This window comes from Macrotis lagotis, chromosome X (genome assembly GCF_037893015.1).
Source record: "Macrotis lagotis isolate mMagLag1 chromosome X, bilby.v1.9.chrom.fasta, whole genome shotgun sequence".
In the NCBI taxonomy this organism is placed as follows: domain Eukaryota; kingdom Metazoa; phylum Chordata; class Mammalia; order Peramelemorphia; family Peramelidae; genus Macrotis; species Macrotis lagotis.
The window spans coordinates 567,080,835-567,104,682 of NC_133666.1; the positions used below are offsets into that span (position 1 = coordinate 567,080,835).

Here is a 23,848-nt window from a genome sequence, read left to right on the forward strand (position 1 = left end):
TATATGATAAACAGGAAGTAACAAGAAGAGAAAAGCACTAGAATTAAGAGGGATTGGGAAAAGTCTTCTTGTACAAGATGAGATTTCAGTTGGGACTTAAAGGAAGCCAAAGAAATCTTCAGGTAGGGACAAAGTAGGAAAAGATTCCAGACTTGGAGGACATTCTATGATGCTGTGAATTTCTCAGGAGGATGTTGGTTATTAGAAAAAGTAGTTTCCTGACTAATTAGAACTTTAAATATTACTGACATTTAAATTTAATAGGATGATCATCATTAAAACTACTACCTCTATGATTACACTATTTTACTACATCAGTATCTAGTCTGGAAATGTTAAGAGATAAATTGGTGGAGTTATTTTTTTTTTGTATATGAAAGAAAAAAATTCCAAATTAAAAACGTGAAAGAATATTTTACCTGAACCTTATCATAATCTGGTCTCCCAAAAAAAAAACCCCATAAACAACTTCAAGTGAATTTTTGCTTTGAATCACATTAGTGCATCAAAAGTCATCAGAACAGTACTACTTCAAACTAATTGTTGTGAAAATACTTTAGCATTATTTGCCAAAACTCAAAGAGATCAAGATCTAATCTTGTTTTCCTCTAAAATAGCAAGAACAGTAAATAAGAGCTCAATATAAAATGAAAATGGCTAAACACTAGCTCTGTAAAAATTCAACCTTGAGATACCTTTGATTGAAAACCTTCCCCATACCCTCTTAATTCCAATGCTTTCCCTCTATTATTCCTATATATAGTTTGATAAATTTGTTTGCATGATGTAGATTGTAAACGACTTGAGGACTACAACATCTTTTGCAATCCTGGCACTTAACACATTGCCTGTCACTTAGCAGAGACCTTTAAATGTCAATTGGTTGGTTGATTTATAATAGTGAAGTTCATCAATGTTTTATACCTTAGATTAGTTGTTTTTGGTCAAAGGATATTATGGGAAAAAACAGGACATTTGGATTCTATGAAGAAAAAAATTATTTTATCTCCTTATAATTGAAGAGAGAGGAGCATGTATTTATAAGAATTTAAAAGTATTCTTTCATCATTCAGATGACTGTTCCAAGAACCTTTCCATGTACCAAAATATATGTCAATGGAAATGACTAAATGGGGGAGGAGGGGAAGGAGAGAAATTATTTTTATAGTCATGATTTTGTCTTGCAGGGAAAAATTATAAAATTGAGTTTGTATTAAATGATGTACGTGTGGAATCAAGATCTTTCAGCTTGCCGGTACAGTCCAGCTCTAGCAGCAGTGACAGCATATCATTAAATATGGGTTCAGCTGCTCAAAAAGTCACTATCATATTTGGAAGTCTATTAGGAGGAAGACTACTCTTAGAAATATTTATGACTGCTATTTTTGTTCTGAAGGTAACTGTAGGTAAGGTTTTTGTGGGGTTTTTTTACAAATTATTTCACATATTATAGAATTTGAATATCCTTTATAAAATGATTAAAGAAAAAAAACAGTGAATATTTACTATGTACCTATGCCTGGGACCCTGTTAAGCCCTAGGAATGAAGTTGGGGATAGGGCATCAGAAACGGAAGGAGGGGGCAAGTACAGAGAATAAGAAAATATGTTCCCTATTCTTGAAGAATTAATGGTTTCATTGGAAGAACAAAACATGCATATGAAATTTTAAATAACAATTGAAGACAGTGACAATATCATATTATATACACTGAAATGCTATAGGAGTTCAGCATAGGATGTCATTATGAGGTGGAATATTCAGTGACAATTAGCAGAGGACTTAGCATTTCAGGGATAGAATATAATAGCATGATTAAAGGTATAGAAATGGGAATTAACTTATACATGCTCATAATATAGTAAATAGAAGTCAAAAGTCATTTTAGTTAAGGAGTAATAGGAATTGAAGTTGGCAATGTACTAAGAATATGGAAGTCCTTGAATGCCTAGGATTTTGGACTTGAACCTTTAAATATCAGAGAGTCTTTAGAATTTTTCAGGATGAGGAGAGTGAGCATTAGACAAAAGGAAAGTAAAGATTAATGGAAATTAATCTGATAGTAGTGTGTATAATTAGTGAACTAGGAAAAGACTAGACAAGGAAGCTAGCAACATATCTATGACAGTAATTTTCATATATTGGGCATAACAGGGGGACAGAAGAGAATGAGTCAAGGATGATTTCAAGTTTTCAATATACTTAGGAAAATAATTCTTCTTTTGGCAGAAATATAAAAATCAGGAGACTTTGAGGACAATTCATTTTTGAAAGGTTGATTTTGTTTGTTTCCAGAGGAGCATGAGATAAAGACAGATTACAATTTGAATCAGGATAGCAACTAGCACACTGAAGCATTAAAATATATAGTGCATAAACTGACATAGTGATAAGTATTATCCCCATTTCACACATGAAAAATTGAGGCAGATAGAGATTATGTAAACTTGCTCAGATTCAGCTATCTGAGGTTACATTTGAATTCAAGTCTTCTGACTCCAAGTCTAGCACTCTATCCTCACCTAGCTGCCTAATATGATCTTTTTTTTAATAGAGACTTTTTAAAAATTTATTTAAAGCAATGGGGCTAAGTGACTTACCCAAGGTCACAGCTACATAATTATTAAGTATCTGAATCCAAATTTGAACTCAGGTCCTCCTGACTCCAGGGCCAGTACTCTATCACGTAGATGCCCCCAAGTATGATCTTAATACCACATTTTCAATTTGTTGACCAACGTTCTGAGCTTTTGCAAAAATAGGTTACACACTTATTTCCTCCACTACTCATTTTGTCCATTACTTTATTATTGAAGGGACTTCAATATTTGTTTTTTCTAAAGACATGATGGTTATTATAACTAAACATGGCCAATATACCATTGACTATAGCTCTTCAATCAGAAGTAAACCTTTTTGAAATTTGCTGAAAGATTCCATATAAATTGTTATTTTAAAACATGTGTGGCTCTCTCAGTGTATGCTGATTTCAGACTGCTTCCATTCTGATCCATAGAGTTAAACTGAAAAGGATTGACCCTTGGTATAAAATAGTTCAAATGAATATTTGAATATTTGTCTGTTAACTAAATATTGGTGATTAATTTCATTTTCAGCCTAGAAGTAACTGCTATTCATTCTGTGGTGACCTAAGTGATTTAGTAGTAGTCATTGTTGTAAAAATTGCAAATTGTAAAAAAATTATTGTCCTTATTCTCCAGGATTTTGTATTTTGAATTTATAAGACTTTAGTTTTGAGAATCTTTAATTCTAGTTAAATGAACCATCACGAAAAATTGATTGACAAATGAAATTCCTAACACCTCCTACAAAAACAAAGCTAGCATGATGGTTTCTAACTATACATTTTTATTCATTCTTATAGTTATATCTCATGATAAACTATAGCTATTTTGCTAGCATAACTATGAAATTGTTACAGACTAAAATTAAAGCAGGTGTTAAATCACATTTAAATTAATATTATTTTTATATTACAGATGGAATCAGCGAAGTATTACAATGAAGAGCATGCTGAAAACCTGAGATATGGAAGAAGCTACATATTAATAAAGTATTTAGGCAACAGATTTTTTTAAATGTCCAAGTCATTTACCTGTGTAAGATTGAAAAGATGAAAAATCATTTATCTTCAAAATAATCATAGTATCATAGGGTTTAGAGTTGGAAACGATATTAAAAATCATCCAACTTCCTTAAAGTACCAAATCAAGGGTGAAATGCAAAAGTTTCTTTTTTTGTTTTGTAGATTATTTTGTATTATAATTTTAAAATTTGAGGAAATCTCTGATTTGGACATGGATGTGCCAGTTTCAAATTCAAATTATAAAAAGTCTTGAAATCATCCTAAATAAATTTAGTAGGTCATCAAATATTCATTTGAACCATTTTATACCAAGGGTCATTCCTTTTCCAGTTTAACTCCTATGGATCAGATTGGAAGCAGTCTGAAATGAGCATACATTGGGGGAGCCGCACATGTTTTAAGAAAAATAACAATTTATGTGGAATCTCTTTCAGTAAATTTCAAAAATGTTTACTTTTGATTGAAGCACTATAGTCAATGATATATTGGTTATGGCCAATGGGGGTGAAACTCATATGACTTACCTTGCTCAAATAAAACTAGTTGAATATTTTCAGTATCTTCTATTATTGCCTCTTAATTTTCCAGAAAGTGTCACTCTGGAGTCATTTAAGACAGTAGGGTAATAAAAGTGGCAAGCAGCTACTGTCTCACTCAACTTCTGTTCCCAGGATGATACCTTTCTTTCTCCCACAATTATCTCCCAGTTTTACTCTAGATCAGGGCTGTCCAACTTTAGGTTATCTTAAGGCTGCATTAAAATAAAATAATTATTCGAGTGTCACACCCAGAATAAAAAAATACAGTACACTAATATAATAGTTAATTTGTAGTTTACTTTAGTTAGGTTTAGCAAGTGCTACAAAAAGCACAGTACTTTTAACTTCTTAGGAAGTGGGGAAACAAAAGGCACAAATCACAAAAGCAAACACAAAACAAAGCGACAACACAACAGTATAAAGGTAGTTGCTTACTAAATAGACTGCATTGTACAGATGGAATGCACCCCAGAGATCAATTGAAAATTCCATGCAATATGGTCTGTCCATAATACTGAAAAACACCAAAGAAAATCAACATCACCCAGATTATTTATTAGTGATGGTATTAAAAAATCTAATACACATTCCATGCAAATTATTATTTTATTTTTTCACTTGTGAAAATTAAAACCCACAGGTGGGTCATATAAAATCACACTTGAGGGACACATGCATCTGCCTGCTGTATTTTGGACAGCCCTGCTCTAGATATCATTAGCATACTTTGGTAGAGTATGTAATTTGAATATTTAGCAAAGAAAATGCTTTTCTGATTTCAAGGAGGCCAGAATCATGTTAGAGATGCACCTGAAAATTTTGATGAAAAATAATAAGACATGGAACACAGATGACAATCTCTAATAGCTGTTATCAACTGAATCTCTCTAATCTGGTGGCTCAATATTTTCAAATTTTATATAATACATGAATACTGGAGATTCTCTCCAACATCTGATTTAAAAACCACTGCTATCTATAGGTAGAAGGAATCTCTTGGGCAGGAAAGGAAGTTGACATTTAGGTAACAACTTTAAGGACCTCAAGGAGCTTCATTTGCAAAAAATATTTCTCCCATTCTGTATACTGCCTGGTATTCCATCATTAAAGAGACATTCCTCTGAACTAAAGTATTAATAGCCTTCTCCAAAGATCTTCTTTGAAAATGTAAATAATATTAGGAGGTGTAATACATTGTCATTTATCAGACTTCTTTCTTGTTGACAATACAAGGTAATCAAAATTTTAATGATCATGAAGAGATGGATGATATTGCAAGTACTTTGCAAGGGAGTCTTCAAAAAAAACATTTAGGATTTGGGGTAAGGGCATTTGACAAAAGGCAAGAAATGGGCAGAAAAAAAGAAAAGTAAGAGGATAAACTTCACCTACTTGTAAAAAATGTTTAAGGATCATATGATTTAAAATTAGAAGGGAATTTGAAGAACATCTAACCAACCCCTGTTATTTTACAGATGGGGAAACTGAGGAGAGTGAATGATATTGGGTTGTAATAGCAAAGATAAGAAAATAAAGTGGAATCAGTGGAAGAACCTACAATGAATGGATTGTGTGTCATGTTTGATTTCAATATTACTTTGTAAATTCTGACCCTGTGGAGGTAAAGCATAAAATATTAAACTATAACATCAGCATTTCCTACTTTGTTCAGCTACCATTTCCCTACTCTGATATTGTATAAAGTAATAGTTTTACTTGTTATAGCTTTTAAAATTTGTTTATTTTATAAAATAATATATATAATCTTTATAATTAATGTTAATAAGTCCAAGAATAAATAAATAATAAACATCTATGTTAGATATCTGTTTTATCTGGATTATTTATTACAATATTAAGTAAAGAAATTATTTATAATTACAGTCAACTTAAATCAAAGAAGGAAAATATACAGGACATACCAAAAATCTTGATGTAATTTTAAACTCTTAAAGCTTAAAACTGCACTAAAACTTTTGGAACACTTTGTAAAAACTTTCAAATAGTTATCAAGAAGTGAGTCACAATTGCAATGTATTTACCAATTGCTAGCAGGAATAATTGCAGAATTTTAAAGTTGAAAGGGACTACATGGCCTTCTAATCCAATTCATTATTGAAATGTGAATCATGTCTACAACATCCTCAAAATCATCTATTCTTAGCTCAAGACCTGAAGTGAAATAGCCTTTCCAATTTGGGATGGCTCTAGTAGATAGTAAGGTGTTTTGTTTTGTTTTTGCCTTTACTGAGGTACATTTACTGAGGTACATTTTTCTCTGCATTGGTCCCATTCCTCCTTTTGGGGCCAAGTAGAATAAGTCTGATCTCTTTCTTCCATATTACAACTTTTCAGATATTTGAATACAGAGATCATATTACCCTTACATGGGATCAAATGAGATTAATATTTATAAAACTCTTAACACAGTTCTGGTTATACATATAATAAATGACTTTTCCCTTTCCTACCTTAATTCTCTTTTTTTTCAGATTTTGATAGAGTCTCACAATGCCTGGTTTTCATACCTTTCACCATCCTGATCACCTTTTATTAATGTCCTTCCTAAATTGTGGGGCTCAGACTTCAATACAGCATCTTCAGAGGTTGTCTGACGAAGGCAAAATATCACTTTCCTCATTTTGATAAATGATTTCTACTGAGGCAGCCTAAATTCAAATTAGGTTATTTTATAGTTTGTCATCAAGGAAATTTCAGAATTAATAGATTAAAAATAAATTGGTTACAACATAACAAATAAGGAAATGAAAAGGATTAGAATAAAGGATGTCATCAGGAAAAAGTATGAGTAATAAAGAGAACAGATTGGTTGCATGTAGCAAAGGGTAATAAGTCTTAAACCTAAATTATTCCAGGGATATCCTTGCAAATGACAAGAGAAAAATGAGGCAGTTCCCAAAACAAGGTAATGAATTTATGGGGGGAAAAATGGATACAAGACCTTTAGGATGGGCAAATGTGGACAATTTGTGATCTACAGCAATAGGGAGAACATCCAAATCAAAAGGAATCTAGACCCATTTGAGTAGGTGAGGTGAACTCTTTGAATAACAGCTGCTTTGAAATAAAAGAAATCAGCTGAGAAGTAGATGGCAACATAAAGGTAGTAACTCAGTAGAACTCTCCCAAGATTCCCCTCTGAATAGTATCTCAAATCCAATTCTGGAGTTGTAGACCCAAAAACAGATCAAAGTGAGGCATTTTTCCAGCCTAAGTCAACTTGGGAGATCATCAGGTGAGTATATGACACCAGGAGGCTACATAGCTGCAGCACAAGCAGTGGACCTCAATAAGGTCAACCCAGAAATCATAAGGGGATTGGACAATTGGGTCAGAAAGAGATCAGAGGGAACCCTTTGCAGGCTGAGAGCTGTTTAACTCTATTGTTCATATGTATTTCTGGATCACAGTTTCAGGGTAGAGTTTGGTCAGAGTGGAACAGGGTCCTGCTCACAGTTCCAGGACAGAAGAGCAATAGTACTCGCAACTGCAGGAAACAGGAGCTCTTACAGGGTCAAGGTCAGAGAGCAGACCAAGAGAGCAGTGTGATCTCACTGGATCACACCACTCTGGAAGCACTAAAAACTTGCAGTATAACCACGGAGTTGTCTCAAGATTGCCCGGCCACTGACAAGAGAATGGTTATTATTCTGTTCTTTCATTAGAGGTTCAAAGACCCTCTAATTGAAGTACTGATGACTTTTCTTCTTAGGATTCCACTTCTGAGTTCTAATTCAGATTTCATAGGACTGAGGAGAATAATCTTCCAAAATATAAAGGAGAAATCGGTCTCAGATAGTAAGTTGTGGTACAACTAGCCCTGAAAACAATAGCATTAAAAAAGCCTGAAGTTTGGGGCAGTGCCTCACCTCCAAGAGAGAGCAGAACTCAGTTTTACCATAAAGTCCAAAGTTAAGGAAAAGGCTGGAAAAATGAGCAAGCAACCAGGAAAAAAAAAAGGAACTTGACAATAAAACTGCTATAGTAGCAGGAAAGACAAAGACATAAACTTAGAAGGCAACAAGGTGAAAAACCTCAGAGAAATGCAAATTGGACACAAATATAATAAGAATTCCTAGAAGAGTTAAAGAATACATTAATGCCTCTATTGATGGAGTTGTGAATGGTTCAATCATTCTAGAGGAAAGAAAAAGGACAAGAACCTATTTATATAGGAAAATATAGAAGCTTTTCTTTTGTCGGGTAAAATAATTGGAAATAGAAGGGATGTCCATTAATTGGGGAATGACTGAACAAAAAGTTTGATACATGATTGTGATGGATTACTATCACACTATAAGAAATGATAAGGGGAGTGGCGTCAGAAAAACCTTAGAAGGGGCAACTAGGTGGCACAGTAGATAGAGCACCCACCCAGGAGTCAGGAGGACCTGAGTTCAAATCTGGCTTCAGACACTTAATTACCTTGCTATGTGACTTTGGGCAAGTCATTTAACCCATTGCCTTGCAAAAAAAAGAAAAACCTTAAAATATCTATATTAATTGATAAAGAGTGAAGTAAGCAGAATCAGGAGATCATTGTACATAATAACAGCAATGCTATAATAATGATCAACTATGAAAGACTTAACTACTCTGTCAAGAAAATTATCTGAGACAATTCCAAAGAACCCAAGATAAAAAAAACAAACCATGTCCACCTCCAAAGAGATAACTGATGAACTCTTGAGTGCAGACTGAAGAATCTTCTTTAAACTTGCATTATGGCTAATATGGAAATATGTTTTTCATGATTTCACAAGTATAATTATCATATTACTTGCCTTTTCAGGGAATGGGAAGAGGAGAGGATTTGGAACTCAAAAAAAATGTTTTTTAATCAACTGAGAAGTCCTACAGGAAAGCGAAGTTCCCAAAATTACAAATATAGATGAAATAGTTTCTATTCTAGTTCTATAAGCTAATGACCTACATGCTCTGAAAATACTATAAAATTACTCCCAAAATGAAAACACCAAAATGTCAGATGACCAATTTTTTAACTCCTCTCTTCAGCCCTTCCCCATCCACTGAAAAGGCAATGTTAAAAGCATATTAAAATGTGCTTTGAATCCAAAATTTAATGGATTTCTAGTTTCAAAGTTCCCAGGTTTCTTGATGATGAAAAATCCTGTACACCTCCAAAGAGATAAATGAATACAGACCAAAGAATGCATTTTTAACTTTATTTGTGCCTTTACTTTTTTAGGGAAAGTTTAATTGGTGTTATGAGTTTTTCATTAATATTTTAAATAAGTTAATGTTTTATGTTATGTTATAGCAAGGTTTTTTGGTGTGTGGTGGCAGAGAATCAGAACTTGAAGGGATTCCCATCAATTGGGACATGACTGAAAAGTTGTGGTACATGATTAGGATGGAAAACTATGTGTTTTAATAATATCTATAGAAATGAAATCATACCTAATATTTAAGAAGTTTCTCCTGGAACTCCAAGAATGTAACAATGAGCCAGAGAAGGTGAGAAAAAGACTGACTCCTTGCTTTTACAATTCATGTAACCCAGCAAGTCCAGAGCTGGAGCCCTGTTCTAGAAGGGTGAGAATTCTGTATTAAAGAAATATCAATTCACCTCCTGACTTTTGGTGCTTGTTTTTCAGGACACCAGAGATATTTCTTTATTCTTTTTATATATAGATATACTATCTTTTCTAGTAATACATGTCTTCAATAGGGTCTTTTACATCTGTAACACTGACTGCCATGGATCCCACTGCCTAAAGGCAAGGTATACTACTTTTCAAAGTGTTTTGATACCCTTAATGGAGATTGTAGAAGCCACCCTTAATTTGAGGCAATTGGATGGCTTAGGGGATAGAACTCTGAGCTTAGTGTCAGAAAGACTTCAGTTTAAATCCCATCTCAGACATTTACTAGTTGTGTCACCCTGAGAACTTAACCTCTGTTTGCTCTAATCCACTATAATAGAAAATGGAATGGAAAATGGAAAACTACTCCAGTAACATTGCCCCCAAAAAATGATCCATGGACAACACTGACATGCTATAGTCCACAGAGTCATGAATTAGTCATAACTGAAAAACCTTAATTCCACTTTTCTCATTTTTTCATTTTTTTCTATTTTTTTGCTATTTTCACATTACTTCAATAGTCTTGTTATAAAAGTAAGCATAATCCACCCTCCCCCCATAAATATAGAGAAACTCCAAGAAAAAAATTGATCTTCAGTCTGTGTTCAGATACTATCAACTCTGTATCTGGGATGGACAGCATTATTTATCATAAGTCCATCAGAGAAGTTGATGCAATATTTTTTCCCCACAGTTGCTATTGCTAACCATATTTCTTTCCATTCTATTCCTCCCCACTCCCATTATTCTATTTTCTCTCTCTCCTTTCACTTTGTAACTCCTCAAAAGTGTGCTGTATCTGATTACTCTTTCCTGCTATCTTCCCTCTTCTATCACCTACCCCTCCTCTCCTTTTTCCTCTAGGGTGAGAAGTTTCTATATCCTATTAAGTATGTATATTGTTTCCTCTCTGAGTCATTTTGAAGAGAATGGACCACTCATTCCCCCTCACCTTCCACCCTTTCATACCATTGCAAAAGTTTTACCTTGACTCTTACATGAAATATCCTAGCCCATTCTACCTCTCTTTTCCCCTTTCCCCCAGTACTTTCCTTTTTCACCCATTAACTCCATCTTAATATTATACATTCATATTCAGCTCTCTCCTCACCTTGTCTATATATATGCTGTTCTAACTGCTCTAATAAATGAGAAGATTCATATGAGTTATCAGTAGCATCTTCCCATGCAGGAATACATGTGTTCAACATCATTAAATCCTTCATCATTTACCCTTCCCATCCACCCTCTCTATGTTTCACCTGAATCCTGTACTTGGAGATCAAACTTTCTGTTCAGCTTTGGTCATTAAGTTTGAAAGTCCTCTATTTCATTGAATATTCATCTTTTCTCCTGAAAGAGATTATTCAGTTTTGCTGGGTAGTTGATTCTCTTGTGAACCAAGCTGTAATATCATATTTCAAGCCCTACGAGTCCTTAATATAGATACTACTAAATCCTGTGTAATCCTGACTATAGTGCCACAATATTTGAATTTTTTTCTTTCTGGCTGCTTGTTATATTTTTCTCTTTGATTTGGGAGCTCTGGAATTTAGCTACAATATACCCAGGAAGTTTTTTTTTGGGGGGGGGGAATCTTTCAGGAGGTAGTTGATGAATTTCCCTTTGCTTCTGATAGCAGAGCAAATTCCTGGAGAATTTATCTATAATGAAATCTAAGCTCTTTTCCTGGTCATGACTTTCAGGTAGTTGAATAATTTTAAAATTATCTCTCCTGGATCAGTTTTCCAGGTCAGCTGTTTTTCCAATGAGATATTTCATATTTTCTCCTGGTTTTTCATTCTTTTGGTTTTGTTTTATTGTTTCTTGATTTCTCACAAAGTCAACAGCTTCCCTTAGCCCTTATCTCCATTTTATATTTTAGTTATTTTCTTCAGAGTGCTTTCTTATCTCCTTTTCCATATGGCTTGTTTTGCTTTTTAAGGTGATATTCTCCATTTTGACCTTTTGGATTGCTTTTTTTTATTTGACTTACTAAACTGGTTTTTAACATGTTATTTTCTTTGGCTTTTTTTGTATCTTCTTCACCAAGTGACTGACTTGGTTTTCATGATTTTCCTGCATCACTCTCATTTCTCTTCCCAATTTTTCCTCTGTCTCCCTTACTTGATTTTCAAAATCTTTTTTTGAGCTCTTCCATAGTCTGAGACCAATTCCTATTTTTCTCAGAGGCTTTAAATATAGAAACTTTGACTTTGTCGTCTGAGTGTGTGTTTTGATCCTCCATGGAACCAAAGTAATTATCTATGATCAGATTCTTTTTCTTCCATTGTTTACTCATTTCCCCAGTCTATGACCTGGTTTTAATGCACTAAATTTTTGAGTGTTTTGGGAGCCTCCCCCTGCTCCAGGGACCTCAATTCCTTGAAGATCTGTGAATGACAACAAGCTCTCCCCCTGCCCTGGAACTGTGAGGAAGAACCCTGCCCCACTAGGGCAGGATAGAGGCCCAGACTATGACCTGGAGCTTAGTATGGACAAAGCAACAATGTCCTGCCTCAGGGAGATCAGAGAGATCTCAACAGTCTCCTCCTATCCCCTTACTGTCTGGGCTGAGTGCTCTTGAGGCAGGTTCCTGGGGAGGGGTTGCACTGACTTAAGCTCCATGCTCACTCTGGTACAGCAGAGTTCTCCCACTGACCTTCCAAGTTGTCCTTGGCAATCCTTGGGCTGAGAGGTCTGTAAACTGTTCCTGTTGCCATGGACCCAGGTACCCTGCAGGCTGTTCCTGGAAGACTGGAGCTCGTTCACTCTGGTACAGCATGACCTGGGCTAAGCCACAGCCTCTCCCAACCCCATGGAACAAACCCTGCCTGCAGAGCTTCCAAGTTGTCCTGGGTCAAAAAAGTTGTTTACCTCAGTCTTTCTGTGGGTTCTGCCAATCTTGAATTTTGTTAGAGTAATAATTTAAGGCATTTGGAGTGTTCTGGAGGAGAGCTTCTGGAACTTCCTGTTTCCATGCCACTATCTTGGCTCTGCCTCACTTTAAATCAATTTTGATAGAAAATCTCCCATTTTATCATTTTAATATATTTAATGATTTAATTTTTAGTTTAATAGGAAATTCAAGTGAGCCCCCTCTGTTCTCATGGAGCAATTCTCATGGACTTGAAAATGCATGGTGATCCTTCTAGTAAAGAAATTCTGTGGTTCTTTGTTAATGCACTTGCAAGACTAGAGGCTCCCAGAGGCTCCCATATAAAGTCTTTGTGTGTTCCTGTGATTAGGGATTGGGGTTAAGGGCAATTGATAACTGGCAAAGGAAATGTTACTACTTTATATGCTCCATCCCTATCAAGAACTGTAGAAAAGCTTTGCTTCTTTCTCCTTTAGCCTTTCTCTGACTTGAATTACCTCTACCTTGAACTACCTAACAACAAAAAAGGAATTCTTCTCACTCCTTCTACCTAGCATCTTGCAGTTTGTGTATATGGCAATAGTGATAAACATACTTGACTAGGTAAGTATGAGGAGGAAAAAACCTCAAGACCCTGACTTCCTCTTCTGTGTTTCTCTTTAAATATTAATAGCTAACTGAACAGCAATCTTGAAGATGTATATTTATAAACCTTTAAGACTACTTCTAGTTACAGAGGTCCAGGGTATCTGCATGCTTTTGCTTCCTGTATCAATATAATTTCTCATAGAAGATGTAACATTGCCAAGAGCAACTGTCAGAAGGACTATACTCTGGTTGGCCTGAAGTTCTGGATCTTGTAAATTTCTCAAGCAGATAAAACCCAGGTGAATTAAGACCCCTACCCAGGTAGGGAAGCCCTTGTGCTCTACTCAAGTTTGAATGGGGATAAATTCTTTGAATAGATTGTCCAAGGTGGGGGCGGTGACTTAAGAAGCAAATGACAAAGTTCAGGCCCAACCCCTCATTTTAACATTCAATATCTCACTGTTAACCAATCAGTTGATTGCCACCCTTAGAAATACACCCCTTTCTTTTTTTCTTTTTTTGATTTTTTTTAGTTATACATTACTAAAATATTCTTGTTGTAAGAGTAAGCATAATCCCCCTACCCCTACAAAAATAAAAAAACCTCATGAGAAATAAAGAGAAAGAAAGAAAAAAAGTGTGCTTTAGTCTGTGTTCCATTACCATCAACTTTCTCTCTGGGGTGTGTTAGGGACTGTATGTATGGGAGCATTGTAAACTATCTGGTTTCCTTGAGCACCAGAGTCTTATCTTACTAAGTGCCATGGGAGTGGGAGTGGATTAGAGACTGGAAAGCACTGGTGTTTTGGTAAATAAATGGAGCACTTGGAGATCTTGATGGAGTATTTGTCTCCCTTTTCATCCTTGTCTCCTGCCCCTACAACACTCTCCTGGGGATGACTGAGGGAGTCCAGAAGTGGGACTCAACATAAGAGTCCAGAACAGGGATTAAACATATTGGCGTCAAACAGGGACTCAACATATGGCACCTGTACAGTGTCAAGAAGGCAGAGTTATCTGAGTAAAGTTTGGAATAAGGACATAGCAGATACAAGCAAGAGAACTAGGCAGAGGACTCTGGAGAAGGTAACAGATTGATGTTACCAGGGGCTTATTTTAAGCCATAACAAAGAGGTGTAAAGCAAAAATGAGAAGATAAACAAGTATTCAGCATTAAGGAACTAGCAAAGAGTAAGTTAGCATTAAGTAAAGGGAAAATGAAAAAACAATTAAGGATTTAACATTGAGGAGTCAGTGGGAAGTGGAGTCTTGGAGGCAGTGCCACAGGGGATGGAGCTTCTTCCACAGCAGGAGTCAGTACCAGCCTCAAGAATTGGATGTGGAAAACCTGCTTGCTGTCCCTTTTTGTGGCCTGACTGTGCTATGCACAGTTAAGTTCGATCCAAATCCCTAAACCCAAGGGCAACTTTAGAGACTTCTGGTTGCAGCAGCCCCTGATGCCGACAACAAGTACAGCTAGTTCCACTTTTTCAGTCTACAGCTGGGGGCATGGAGACTGTTGCTCCAGCAGCAGAGGGCTGTGAATTGTGCTTCCTATGTTGAGAGCAAAAGTGTCACATGCTGTTGGACAGTTTGTTGTGGTGATGGTTACTGTTCACAAGGTGCAGCAACTCCAGGTTGTCCTGGTGTTAACCGCTCAGGTGATTTCAAATGCTCTCTCTCTCATTCTCTACCCTTCCCGCCCTCTGCAGAGGGAGGGGGGAGAGGAAGGAGGGGGAATCTTTCTTTTTGGAACTTCAAAACTCAAACCCATGTCTCAAAAAGCTTATTTTAGAAATCAAGGGACCCCCATGCCTTCTTCCTGGTTTAGGGAGGAGGGGGGAGGTTGGGCAATGACTATGTTTTTCAATAGGTTATTGATTGGGAAGCTTCATAGTTAATGAGTTAAGAAAAACAGGGGAGAAGATTTTTTTTCTGGGATTGGGAAATTTAGATTTTTTTGTCTTTTGAAGGAAGCCTAATATTTTGTTCTGTGTATATATGTGTATTTAATCATCAGTAGGACATTTTTACATCTCTCCATTGGCCTGGAGAGGTGAGGAAATGTTTCTATATTATGAGATTTTTGTGCCAGCCAGTGTATCTAATAATCTTACTTTGATAAATTTGAAATACAGAAGAGTTGTTTTCTGTGTTTGTGTTAGTGTATAAACTTGTGTGTGTGTGTGTAATTCAGATCTGACATAGTTAAATGTTACCTGAGTTAAAAGTTACTTTTAGTTTGAGTTTGAATTTGATTGCTTTGAAAGGTTTTTTGTTGGCAAAAGTAAAAACTTTGTAATCTTTGTTTTTTAAATTGGGGATAAAATGCATTTCAAGGAATTCGGAAATATTGTTTTTTACTATTTTTAATTGACATTTGTGTATACTATTTTTGAACTTTTGTTTACAATTTATGTGGCATTCATTATGTAATAATTTTGTTTAAAAAAGAAGACAAGAAGGGGGATATGTTAGGGTCCATTGTGTACGGGAACATTGTAAACTATCACCTGGTGTCTTTGAGCACCAGAGTCTTATCTTATTAAGTGCCACAGGAGTATTGGTAAATAAATGGAGCACTTGGAGATCTTGATGGAGTACTTGTCTCCCTTGTCATTCTTGTCTCCCACCCCTCCGATGCTGGCCTGGTGAAGATTGAGGGTGTCCAGAAGTAGGTCTCAACATAAGAGTCTGGAATAGGGACTCAACAGGGGTGGATCACATTCTTTATCATAAGTCCATCAGAGAAATTACTTCCATATTTTTCCACAACTGCTGTTGCTGATTGTAATTCCCTCCATCTATTCCTCCCCATTACCATTTATTATATTTTCTCTCTCCTTTCACTCTGTCCCTCATCAAAAATGTGCTGTGGGGCAGCCAAGTAGCACAGTGGACAGAGCACCAGCCCTGGGGCCAGGAGGCCCCAAGCCTACATCCCACCCCAGAGACCCAACAACCACCCAGCCCCTTAGTCCCAGACCCAATCCCACAATCTTACAAAAAAAGTAAAAAAAGAAAATGTGTTATATCTGACTATTCTCTCCCATGATTTACCCTCTCCTCTATCACCTACATTGCACCCCCCCTCCACTCCCTCTGTTCCTTTTCTTTTTCTTCTAGATTTCCATACCCTATTGAGGATGTATACTCTTTCTTCTCTGATCCATTTCCACTGAAAATGAAGGCTCACTCTTCCCCCTCCCCTTCTCCCTTCTTCCATACCCCTGCAAAAGCTATTTCTTGACTCTTTTACATGAAATACCTTAGCCTATTCTACCTCTCCTTTCTCTTTCTCCTTGTAAATTTCCCTTTCACTCATTAACTCCATTTTTACAATATATTATGCCTTCAAATTCAGCTCTCTCATGAACCTTCTCCTTTATTAGAGCAGTTAGGAACATAAATATACTGCTTTCAATGAGTATATAAGCCTGGGAGCCCACACAGTCATGCTTATCTTTTCTCTAAGAGAGATGACAAAATGATAATCTTTTTTATTAATAATAATACTGGCATTATTAATAAAATGATTGCATTACTAAGAAATTATGTCTCAAACCTTTTTAAACACCACAAGAGATGGAACTTTATTGATTAGCCTATAAAGGAAAAGCTATTTCATTTTAGCTTTTAAATTGAAGTCACATTCATAATCACATATGTCATACTACCATGTAATTTCAATGAACACATTGACGAAATTGAGAGGAAAGCCTTCAAAGTTATTTTTCTTCCACTGAGTCAAATATTTAAAAAAATATACACATTGGTCACATGAATTTGAAAATCTTTTGAATGAACACAGCAAACACGACTAAAGGAAAAAAGAAAAATGGCTAACATATATTTCTGATAAGAGTTTCAGGTGGTGGCTAGGTGATGCAGTGGATAAAGCACCAGCCCTGGAGTCAGGAGTACCTGGGTTCAAATCTGGTCTCAAACACTTAATAATTACCTAGCTGTGTGGCCTTGGGCAAGCCACTTAACCCCATTTGCCTTGCAAAAACCTAAAAAAAAAAGAGTTTCAGATCCAAGTTCTATAGACTACTAATAGAAATACATATAAAACCAAAAGTTAGTCACAAAGGTAAGCTTTTTTTTTAAAGAAAATGAGGAAAGTTCTCAAAAAAATTGAAAATTATGTCTCAAATCATTGATAGAAATTCAAATCAAAACAACTAGAAATTTTTATCTCATATCCAGAAAATTAGCAATAATAGTATGTAGGAGTAGTAAAGGTTGAAGAAAACAAACACATTTTTGTATTGTTGGTAAATCTGTGAATTGGTCCAACTATCCCAAAAAGTAATTTTGAATTATGCAAAAGGAGTGACTAAAATACTTTTATCCTTTGATCCAGAGCTTGTATTGTTGGCAAATATCCCAAGGAGATCAAAAAGAAATGTCATATATTCCATGATATTTATAGCAGCATTCTAGAAGCAAAAATATAGAAACAAAGCAGATGTCCATCAAATAGAAAATGACTAAATAATTTATAATACATGAATGTAATGGAATATTATTGTGAGAAAGAAAAGTGTATATTGAGTATAAGAAGATATGAACTGGATACTACATGAAGTAAATAGGGAAATGAAGAACATGTTTATTTTTGTTGTTGATGAGGAATTGGGGGTCACCAAATAAAGATTGTGAGTTGATGAAAGTCAATGAATTCACATACTTCCCTGGGATTTGAAACTACTCAGGATTTACTGTAGATGACTGCAAAGTATATGGATTAAAAACTTTTCTTCTCTTAGAAAGGCAATATGCACTTAGAGGACAGGCTAAGTGAGGTTTGAGAGAGAGAGAGAGTGAGAGAGAGAGAGAGAGAGAGAGAGAGATAGAGAGAGAATGAGAGAGAGAGAGAGAGAGAGAAAGGATAGTCATTAGGGCTGGCTTAGTCAGGCCACATGGCATAGGGGCCCATGTTTCTCTAGTAAGCCTAGGTCAGAAGCACATGACCTAAGAAAGAGAGAGAGAAATAGTCATTCTTGCAAGAGGATAGGGTCAAGAAGAGAGAGAAGAGGGGGGGCCCATACTTCTCTTCCAGATTTAAATGCATTTCTAGAGTGGGTTGGACAAAGGTGATGCTTGGGGAATAATCTATCACCTGGCTCCAGGTGTTCTCCAATAAGCAAGCTACAACTGATCCTTTCTGTTCCAAGGTATGTGACTTCTAAATCTAACATGTCATTTCAAGGTCATGTAGCTGGAAACCGGAAGCTGGGGGTTGGGAATGAGGAGATGGTACAAATTTTACATTTAACAATAGAACAATAAGAACAATATAAAGGATTACAATGTTTGTTTCTAATTATAAATCTGTATTTATCCATAATAACAAGTTTGACATTTTAAAAGCCCAAGAATATTGCTTCTGGATTTATTAATTGTAACATTAAAAAAAGATGTCAGTACCAAAGAAAAATCATGGGGTAGGCTTCACAGGTTACATGCCCTTGGAAGAATGGGTATTCCCGAAAATGGCAATGAACTCTGATTGGTTAATAATTGAGAAGAATAAATAGTATGAGAGGTGGAACCATTCTAATGAAGACCTGGAGCATAATAAATTTGTGTCATTTATTTCTAAGTTTCCCAGTCTTGAACAATCTAATAATCAAAGCATTTATTCCCACTCAAATCTAAGAACTACCCAATGGGCAGGAATTCACTTAGATAAGATGGTCTAGGCTGGTCTTTGCACAAGAAAACAGGCCAGATTAAAAGCCTGGATCTCATCCAAAACTGGCATCAATTATCCTTTCTCCTAAAATAACAAAATAAATGCAATGATATAAATTACAAACTAGGGCCCAAATATCCCTGAATCAGAAAGAGTCTGTGTGGATCCATAGATATATTATCAAACTGTTTTGATAATTTAGTTAGTATTGTTGAACTGTTTTTCTTTTTATTTTGGTAATATGGCTCTCTGGGACTGGGTGTGTTACTGATGGAAGATTTTAACACTGAAAAGGTGAAAGAATTTGAGCTCTCTTGGATGTTAAAACTGCTCAAGATTATAGCAATAGGCTAAGTAAAGTTTGAGTGAGAGAGAGAGTGACAGAGACATTGAGAAAAAGCCCCAACCATGTGGCATGGGGGCCCATGGTGAACCACCAGGAATCAGCATAGGAGCACATGGTCTTGGAGAGAAAGAGAGATGTAGACATCCCATAGGAACAGAAGACAGAATCAAGAAGAAGAGAAAGGGTGAGATAGAGTCCAGAAGGGCCAGTGCTTCCTGTTAAATACCTATTCTACAGTAGGAGTGGTTTTGCACCTTGGAGCAGATATTCTCCTATGGAAGGCTACATCCTGGTCCTTCCTGTCCCAAGGTTAAGTGGAAATGAAAATAGGAGATAAGATACAAACAACTGGGATCAAAGGAAGACAGGATACAATCAACCGGAGTCAGTTTATATCTCAAGAACAAACAGCCTTCCATAATTACAAGATTTTAACAGCATTAAAAGATTACAGATTTTGTTTCTGCTACATTCATAATTCTCTACATCAGGAGGAAGGAATAATTGGGAAATAGAAATGTGAAAAGATCAAGATTTTATTTTCTTAATTGAAGCAATCCAATCTGACTTATTTCAATAAAGAGAAGTAGATGGAAAGTTCATTGATACAATTTCATTCAGAAATTCATATAAACTAATATTGGGGAAGTTTCTATGTTCTCACAAATGAAGTGAAAAATTTAGACAAGATCTTGTGTGCTTTTATTTTTATGGTTAAGCTTTATATGTGTTATGTATATGTGAGTATATATATATATTTATACATATACATACACATATGTTAGTCATTTCTGAATATATTTTTACCTCCTTCCATAACTAAAATAACTTATAAAAAACAGCAAAATCATTGGGCAAGTTGATTTCATCATCTAATATCGTACATCATGAAACTAACCTGTAACTTTCTTGCCAACAAAATGAGAAAAGGTCCATTTCCCTATTTTCCTAACTTGTTCTTTGTAATTAGAATCCTACTTGTTCCTTTCATTTACATTTCTGGTGTGATTTGAACAGTTTATGTTGCACCCCACCCACTGATACTAGAATGATATAGAGATAAATAGCCTAACAGCAATGTGCATAGATAGAATTTAAATAGACTGAAGCTGTAAATAAGGCTATAGTGGGAGGAAAAAAGAAAAGGTTGTAAAATATACAATTAGGAAGAATATTAGTTGAAATTTGTTCTATAATTAATCTGTTCCCTCTGCATTGACCAGGTGAAGTAGTTAACTTCTGAGCTGACCTTACTTCAACACATCCTCAATCAAAGTATCTGGCCCCTACCTACTTAGCTAGCACTTTCTCTTGTGCCTGGAAGGTGGGGATTTATCCCCAAAACAATGTATCACTGCCAGAACCTCAAAGGATTAAGTCTTTGAGCTATAGTTCCTTATCTACCTGTTCTTCCTTAATTACTTTCTTTGGGGCCTTGTAAAAACTCACCTCTCCTCAGTTGGGTTGCTTCCTTTAGGTCAGCCTGCCCTTGGGGAAGACAATCCCCGCCCCCCCCCCCCAAATACTCTCTCATGTCCCATCTCCTTCTTTACTATTTATCCCTTGATGGTCTCCTTCTGGGCAGCCAGGCCACTCTTGGGATGATCTTCAAATAAACCCTATATCTTTTCCTAATTCCTTATTTCCTGTTGGTGGTACCTGCGCCTGTTGCTGCTACTAATCTCCCTTAGCTTTTGCTAATCACAGAAATATGTAAATAAACCTTTTTTGTCCCTAAATATTTCTGGAACCCTTGAAACATTTAGCTAGCCACATTTTCTGGCAGAATTAGGTCAAATAATTCATTTGATAATAGACAATGTCAAACTAAGTTGGTTTCAGATAGATACTGCTTATTATTCTAAGGAACAGTCCATTTATTCCTACACTCTCTAATGTTTTTAATAGGAATAGGTGCTGTATTTTGTCAAAAGCTTTTTCAGCATCTATTGATATAATCATATAATTTCTGATAGTATAATTCATTATATCAAAAACAAACCTAACAGTTTTCCTAATATTGAATCAGCCCTGCATTCCTGGGATAAATCCTATTTGGTCATAATGTATTATCCTAGTGATAATTTGTAATCATTTTGCTGAGATTTTATTTAAGATTTTTGCATCTATATTCATCAGGGAGATAGGTCTATAATTTTCTTTCTCTGTTTTAACTCTTTCTGATTTCGGTATCAGCACCATAGAGTACCATTTTCACTTATTTTTCCAAAGAATTTATATAGAATTGGAACCAATTGTTCTTTAAATGTTTGATAGAATTCACTTGTGAATCCATCAGGCCCTGGAGATTTTTTTCTTAGGGAGTTCAATGATAGCTTGTTGGATTTCTTTTTCTGAGATAGGGTTGTTTATGTATTTAATCTCTTCTTCAGTTAACTTGGGCAACTTATATTTTTGTAAATATTCATTCATTTCACTTAGATTGACAAATTTATTGGCATAGAGTTAGGCAAAATAATTCCAAATTGTTACTTTAATTTCTTCCTCATTGGTGGTGAGTTCATCTTCTTCATTTATGACTCTTGTCAATTGGTTTTTTCTTTCTTTTTTTAATCAAATTGACCAGAGGTTTATCAATTTTATTCTTTTTTTTCATAAAATCAATTCTTGGTTTTATTTATTAATTCAGTAGTTTTTTTGCTTTTGATTTTTTAAATTTCTCCCTTAATTTTTACTAATTTGGTATTTAATTGGGAGTTTTTAATTTGTTCTTTCTCTAATTTTTTTAGTTGCATATTTAGTTCATTGATTTCCTCTTTCTCTAATTTATTCATGTAAGCATTTAAAGATATAATATATCCTCTGACAGCCACTTTGAGTGAATCCCATAGGTTTTGGTATGTTGTTTCATTATTGTCATTATCTAGGATGAACTATTTAATTCTTTTTATAATTTTTGTTTGATCCACTCATTTTTAAAAATGATGTTATTTAGTTTCCAAATAGTTTTGTGTCTATATCTCCCTGGCCCAATATTGCATATGATTTTTATTGCATCATGATCTGAGAAAGATGTATTCACTATTTCTGCCTTTCTGCAATTGATCATTACATTTTTATGTCCTAGTACATGGTCAATTTTTGTGTAAGTGCCATGAACTTCAGAAAAAAAAGTATATTACTTTCCATCCCTGTTCAATTTCCTCCATAAGTCTATCATATCTCATTTTTCTAACAATCTATTTATCTCCCTAACTTCTTTCTTGTTTATTTTATGATTAGATTTATCTAAATATGATAGCAGGAGATTGAGGTCTCCCAGCAATAGAGTTCTGCTGTCTATGTCTTCCTGTAGTTCTTTCAGCTTCTCCTCTAAGAATCTGGATGCTATCCCACTGGGTGCATACAAATTCAGTATTGAAATCATTTTATTGTCTATGAATAAAATGATTTCAATAGTTTTAGGTGGATAAAGTTTCCTTTTAGGAGGATATATAGTTTCCTTCCTTATCTCTTCTAATGCCATCTATTTTTTGCAGCTCCTTTGTCTGAGATAAAGATTGCTACCCCTGCTTTTTTCACTTCAGCTGAAGTAAAATATATTTTGCTCCAACCTTTTACCTTTATGTATCTCTCTTCTTCAAGTGAGTTTCTTGTAAGCAGCATATTGTAGGATTTTGGTTTTTAATCCACTCTACTATTCGCTTATGTTTTAAGGGAGAGTTCATCCCATTCACATTCAAAGTTATAATTATTCTTTGTTGCCCTCCCTGCTATCTTCCTTCTGTTTGTATTTTCCTCTTTTTCTCCTTCATCCAGATTCTCCAGTATTTTGTTTCTGAATACTGCCATCTTCAGTGTGTTTGCCTTCCTATATCCACCCCCTTCCCTTTATTTCCCCTTTCCTATTTTACCTTTTTCTTTCCCTTCCTTCTGTTAATTCCTCTTTTTCTTCCCCTCCCTGTCTCCATCCTCCCTCCCCTTTTACCCTTTTAATACTTGAAAGGTAAGATGTTTCTTAAGTTAATTGAGTGTGTGTGTGTGTGTGTGTGTGTGTGTGTGTGTGTGTGTAAGTTAACTTTAAGCTAAGTCTGATGAGAGGAAGATTCAGGTTTTTCCTCATCTCCTCCCTCCTTCCCCTCTATTACCATAGGTATTTTGTAGCTCTTAATGTAATGAGATTTACCCCATTCATTCCCCTCCATCCTCCTGTCTCCTTCCTGTCCCCTTTTTTGAGGAGGTAGTGTTTTTAAATCATTCTATCTGAGTCACAGAAAATCATGAGTATCCATCACTGCTGGTAAAGTATATACTCTCTAATAGAGTTACAATTCTCGATAGTTATTAGTCTTTCTCCCAAGTAGGGATATAGCTAGTTTCATCCCATTGGATAGCAGTCTCATGGATAAGTCATGAGTTTCCATCATTTCTGGCTAAGTATATTGTCTCTGATAGAGTTACAATTCTCAAGAGTTATGAGAATCTTTTTCCCATGCTGGGATATAGACAGTTTCATCTTACTGGATAGCAGTTTTTTTTCCTTTACCCCCCCCCCCCCCCCATTTTAACCTTTTCATATGTCTCTTGAACTCCCTGGT

The 23,848-nt window shown here is 35.4% G+C and overlaps 1 protein-coding gene across 1 annotated transcript in view; it reads left to right on the forward strand.

The window, feature by feature from the left end:
- Nucleotides 1-5,951, forward strand: part of PKHD1L1 (PKHD1 like 1) — a 194,951-nt gene extending 189,000 nt beyond the window's left edge. Inside the window, exons 77-78 of the mRNA XM_074201203.1 lie at nt 1,188-1,406; nt 3,501-5,951. Coding sequence (XP_074057304.1) covers nt 1,188-1,406; nt 3,501-3,526 — 245 coding nt within the window. The 3' untranslated portion in view covers nt 3,527-5,951. The remainder of the gene's footprint in view (nt 1-1,187; nt 1,407-3,500) is intronic.
- The last annotated feature ends 17,897 nt before the right edge of the window (nt 5,952-23,848 follow it).